Raw genomic sequence first — 6,457 nt, 5'->3', positions numbered from 1 at the left:
GATTAGAAGCCAACAATCATACATTGAGAATACTAAAACATACAAATTTATATATGTTTTCTGCCATTTCTTGGAGTTCAAAGTTCTCTCTTCTTTAGTTGAGGTTACTCTCCTCCTCCCCTTCTCCCCTCACCTTACCATGATTTCTGTTGCTTGTACATTTGATATTGCCAAGCTATGCTTACACTAACCAGTGAATTTTTGCCATTACTGCTTATTGTCAAACTCAACTAATTATCTGGATGTGCCACCTTTTGGTTGATACAGAGCTCTCTATCTCACATGTTTACTATGTCTAAGTCGTAACTTTGATTTCAGGAAAGTGCTTACAAAACATATTTACGAGTCTGGTGCTTTGTCCTGTGGAGATGGAGCAATATCGAACAAAAGACCTCTAATTAAGAATGGAGAAATCTCAACTGTCTTACCCACTCTTGCTGATAATGTACATTATGATAGCTTCTTGTTAAAACATGTTAATGGGTTTACATGAATGTGAAACATTGACTAGCTTGCAGTTCAACCAGCATAATTCATCCCAAGTGAACTCTTGCTCCTTGTTGAATTGCTCAATTCAAATCCTTTAGCACAAAGAAGGCAGTCAGACTATGTTAACATAGAAAAACAGATTCGATAAAACATTCTCTGGTTCTGAAGTTAACTGAACAACTCCTTTAAAACTTGCATTCTTTTCCGTTTCCTCTTCGACTGAAGCTAATGGACAACCTACAACCTAGCTACAACTCTCAAGGGTTCAGCATGTGAGAACTAGGAAGAAGTGAGAAAAGCATATCCAAAAGTGTGCTATTGAGTCATACAAGTGAATAACCACCACTTAACCAACCAACAACAATCTCCAATAATTAGCAAAGAAGTTACACAAATTTAAATAATGTGAAGAAACAGAAATGAACAAAAACATGTTAGCTTTGATTTGCTCAATGTATACAACCATATGCTTCTGCTTGTAATATAGATTGAATCCCAAAAATGCTACCTATACTAAAAAAAAATAGTTTGAATCCTAAATTCATTCTGATATGTAGACCATATCAAATTTGAATCATATCTCGACAAAATTACTTGAAACGATATATCAATACAGCTCTAGCAATGATAAACGCAAGGGAGAGGATTTCCGCAGGTGTTACACTAACTCTAATCCTCAACAATAGTAGCAACAACAGCAACTAGACTCAACTAAATTCAATTACTCATCACCTTCAATTCTTCTCTTTTTACTCTTTTTCTTGCTACTCTGCTCTGCTGAAGCAGAACCAGCATCAGGATCCATACTCTTCCCATCCTCTTCCACCTTCCCCACCTCGTGTTCACTGTCACCAACACCTCTATCCTTCTTTTTCTTCTTCTTCTTCTTCTTCTTCTTATCTCTACTCGTCATACCATCTTCCTTAACTTCCTTCAACTCCAGCTCCCTATCTATTTTAACAAACTCCAGCTCATTTTTGTTGGATTTTTCCATCTCTTCTTCCCCTATATCGAGTTTTTGTTCAGTCTTGATCAACTTATGACCCTTCACTTTATCAATTTTTGACGAATTTTTGGTCTTAGGCTCAGCTTCCGGGTTTTCTTCCTTGACAAGATTCTTGCTTTTCTTGTTTTCTCGGAACCCATTTGGGATATCTTCATTCTTCTCAACCTTTAAACCCACATCCCGATTTTTCTTTTCTGAAATTTCTTCAACTTTGACATCATGCTCCTTTTTCACACTGAGTTTCTGCTGAATCTTAACAAGCTTGTTGAATGAATCAGCAGCACCTTGGAGATATAAGGAAACAGCATGTGAAGCTTCGTGGTCTGATGCAGCAAATTTGGATAGGGATTTTGCTGCGGCGGAGAGAGAGATTGGGATTGTAGATTCAACTTTAGCTGATACCCTCTTCATTTTGCTATGCTTCTGTTGAGCTAGGATTTTGTTAGGGTTTTATGATTTTAACTTTTGAGTTCCACTTGACTTTCTACCTATTTCAAAATCAGGGTTTTATTATTATATTAATACTAAATAATTTAAGGCCCGTCATACGGACCCAATATAATTTAATACTTATATCATAATCTCTAAAAAAATAAATTAACATTTAAGAAAATTACAAATATCTCCTTTCGAATACATTTCTATTCCTATCGGAGAAAATGATCAAAATGTATGAGGGTTGTTTTACACTGATCCTTAATATATTCCACATGATTCATATTGTCCTTAATATATTATAAAAGGTACTCAATTTGGTCATTTGCCCTAAAAGTAACAAATTCATAAGTTAAATTTAACGGCAGGCCCACTAAAAAATAAAATATCAAAAGCTCCCTTCTCCTTCATCAGGCATAGCTGAAAAGCTTGGCCTAATTCTTCTCCCTTCTCTCTTCTCCGGCGATTATAATGTTCTAGACCATTGACACACCACCGCTCGTCCACCAGCCAGTCGTTGCTCTCCACTTCAGTCCCTCCTCCACCCATCCTCTGTTCCCACTGTTTATTAACCCTAATCCAAAATTAGGATTTCTAAAAAAAATATATTTATTAGTATTAAATTAGAAAATTAGTTTATTTTTTTTACATTGTTATTGATATTATAAGATTTGATCCTATATTTAGAATTGCTAATGTCTCTAGTGAAAGCCAATTGTATATGTGTTCGTCACAATTTTTTTTTAACAGACCTTGTGTTCCTGTGTTTGAGGCAACATTTTTCAGCTTAAATTTGTCATAGGGGGTTGATGAAGCATCAACCAAACAAATTTCATGTTGAAGGCATTGTAAAAATAAATTCACAATTTATATAAAATAAGATGAACTCGGTCCTTCAATGTTTATCAAAAGTAGAACTCAATTATCTGAACCATACTTTTGAGAAGTAATATTTTAAAAGTGGAAGTGGGATCCTTTTGATGGCTAAGGTAAAAAACAACACACAAACTCTCTGAAACAGAGCTTCTGATGGGAAGACATAGATAATGAAGGAGAAAGGGAGCTTTTGGTATTTTATTTTTTCATGGTCCCTAACGTTAAATTTAACTAATGGATTTGTTACTTTTAGGACAAAGGACCAAATTGAGTACCTTTTATAATACATTAAGACCATATGAATCATGTGAAATATATTAAAGATCAAAATAAAGTAACCGTCATATATTAGGGACCATTTTGATCATTTTCTCATTCCTACAGCCATCCCCTATCGGAGAAATACCTATCCCCTCTCGAATTCATTTCCGCAAGAAGTAATGTATCATTTGCAATGTATCAGACAATCAATGAATGTATTCGAAAACAATGGAAAATTCGAGATTTTTGTAATTGAGGAAACTTTCGGGATAGGATTTTTGTAATGAAATTTTTGTACTTTAAACTATTTTTTTCAGTAAACAACTTCAGGACATTACTTAATAATCTATTTCAAATGTTCATATGACATAAATGTGTCATTTACAACTCAAATTGAGAAAGTTGAATTCCAAGAAATTCTATGCAGCAAGGAAATAAAGAATTGTGTTAGATTATGAGTTCGTGTTCGAGGAATATATAAAATGCTTATATCTTTGAAAAAGTTCATCGATCTTCATATATTTTCGCAAGTGATATCTATAGTCCACAATGTTGTTATCTTTTTTTGCAATATTTGCACCATAAAATTTGCATTTGATAAAATACTAATCATTGATCAATTAATTAATAAAGTTCGATTCAAATCTCTATTGCTTCAGCTTACAAAAAGTTCTTGAGATGATAAAGAAACAGACCATTCTTGAAAGCCTAAAAAATAGTGAAGGAGACGTATGGATGTTTCTAGACATATGTTGTTGTGTCTGTGTTGGGAAGTCTCTAATAGAAATTGGATATTGTGTAAAATTACAAATATAGCCTTGATCGTCCTAATTTATCATGCTTCTATATAGTAGAAATATATAACATAACTTTAATTAATATTATTAAATAGTATTTTGTATGGATAATATTCATTATCACTCTATTCCTAATCATCCGACACCACCACTAACCACATTTGCCATCATGACCACCATTATTGTCAACCACCATTATCCTCGTTTACCATCAACTATATCTGATATCATAATTGTTCACCATTACTTTCAAGTGTTACTACACTTACCTCCTCAATCATTATAATTATATTCATTAGCACCATTCTTATAGTCTTTGTAGCCACAACCACCTCTACAACCATTATCATCATTATAGACTTTTTTTTTATTACCAACAAACTCTATCATTACAACTAGCACCGCCACCAATTACTGTCATACATTCTTCGATTACAAACATCATTGTTGCCACCTACATCATTACTATTAGCCACTACCATCAATGCGATCAATCTTTACTATCAACCACCTCCATCATCATAACTAACACTGTCACCAACTATTACAAACAAATCATCAACCACCACACATTTTTCAGTCACCACCAATTACATACTAACATCAATTAACTTCACCGGTACAACACCAATACCACAATCATTCACCTCTATTATGACAATCATCACAACCCCAACCAACCACCTTCCCCGTTACAATTAGCACCACTATATCATAACTAGCCACTAATAACAACTAATATTCAACCACCATCACTATTAACTATTTCTACAATCACCATCAAGCATAATTGTTACATTTCTTTTATCAAACAAAGGTATACTATCCTCGGATTTTAAGCAACAAAAAAAAAAAAAACTTGACACAAATTATATATAATTAAACGGTGGAATGTTACTTTAGAAAATTTGTGGTCATTCACAAATAAAGAGGTTCAAGATATACATTTTAAATAATTAAATATTAATATGCTTCATTCAAATATTCTAAACACTGGAATAAAAAATTGGAAAGATTTATAAGCAAACATATACTAGCTAATTACTTAACATAACTATAGTTTACCTTAATTACAATTCGTGACCTATGTTTAGCTATAATTACGCTGCTCAACTTTTTAGTTTTGTATAATTCGCACGTTTGTATAATTAAGAATTTGTATAATATAATTTGTATAACTTTTGTATAATTCGAAATTTGTATAATATAATTTGTATACTTGTTTACACTTCCGATGTTTGTAATTGTATAAATTCGTTATTTCGAGTTTATACAAAAATAACTGAATTATACAAATGTTCCCGCGAATTAAACGAACCTACGAATTATACAAATTCACGAATTATATAAACGAGGCTCCTTAAACTATAGCTACAACCCGTAAATATGCAAACTCTAGCTATGAAACGTAATTAAGTTTATTATAGTGGCTATTTGTGAAAGTTCCTCTAAAAAATATCTATATCAAAGAAATTGAAAGCCTATAAATCCATTCAATTCTTTCACTTTATCATCAAATATAAACTATAAAGTATTGATATGTTGGGACCACTGACTAGACTGAGGGAAGCAGATCTAATTTGAATTTCTACTATGCTACCTAGACAAAAGGGTGATTATGTGGCTAGCATTACCAGAATAAGTTGCTCACATATAGGATGATGAAGTTACAAATTTCAGTTATAGGAGACACTGATTGTTGTTTGTGTGCAATGACTACGCTAGAGAACCAACAACATCTTTTGGTACATTGCACTTGGATTGTTGAGGTTCGGGGAGCGCTGAGTAGATGGTCTGACATTCCAATTCCAACAAAAAATATAGAGGAATGTATGCGATGGATCAAGAATAGACAAATGGAGACAATTTCGCTAGGAACTAGCAGCTGCAATATTGGTGCCTTGATCTATTATGCATGACAAGCAAGGAACGAGAGAGTGTACAAGGGTTTGAATATAGACACAAGGTTTATAACGACACAAATACAAAAAAAAAATCAGCAAAGAAAGGGAGAACATGTTCACAGGATCTCAAAAAGGAAGAAGATGCCAAGTTTTGATATTGATAATTTGTAATTAATATAGGTTTTGTTTGCTTTCTTTTTCTTTTTTCTTAGCAAGTGCGTTGGAGGTTTAGTTCAAAGCTGAATAATCTTTCTAGAACGGGATTCAAATCACTAGATGCTCTTAGATTGTAAAGATTACTAGACTACTGAGTTGATTAAGTTGTATGATAATATTCACATCTTATTGCCAAAAAAAATAATAGTTACTTATAGTGATGGAATAACACAATGCTCACAAACATAATATTTCCTTAATTTTATAGTATTAGTTGTTCATTTGTGCTTACACACCTATTAAAAAATTATAAATAAGAAGAATTGTTTTATTAATTTATCCGTAAGTTTTTTTTTTTTTTTCTAAAGGAAAAACAACTAAAAAATTGAGAGTGGTGAGAATCGAACCCACAACCCTTTGAAAGGTGGGGAAAAAACTAAACAATATTTGCCAACTAACCTAGAACGAACTTTGCTCTCGCCGCCTTCGTTTTTAATTAAGGCCACTTAGGGTTTCTCTATACTTTATATATA

General features: G+C 32.8%; 1 protein-coding gene across 1 annotated transcript; it reads right to left on the bottom strand.

The window, feature by feature from the left end:
• Positions 1 to 909: 909 nt before the first annotated feature.
• LOC102604496 (protein pxr-1) lies at positions 910 to 1,986 on the bottom strand. The gene has a single exon (XM_006365091.2). The coding sequence runs from the start codon at positions 1,904 to 1,906 to the stop codon at positions 1,211 to 1,213; it is 696 nt and encodes a 231-aa protein (XP_006365153.1). The 5' UTR covers positions 1,907 to 1,986; the 3' UTR covers positions 910 to 1,210.
• Positions 1,987 to 6,457: the final 4,471 nt, after the last annotated feature.

This window comes from Solanum tuberosum, unplaced genomic scaffold (genome assembly GCF_000226075.1).
Source record: "Solanum tuberosum cultivar DM 1-3 516 R44 unplaced genomic scaffold, SolTub_3.0 scf00529, whole genome shotgun sequence".
Taxonomy (NCBI): domain Eukaryota; kingdom Viridiplantae; phylum Streptophyta; class Magnoliopsida; order Solanales; family Solanaceae; genus Solanum; species Solanum tuberosum.
The sequence above is the reverse complement of the archived record's forward strand: the minus strand, read 5'-3'. Positions and strand labels throughout refer to the sequence as shown.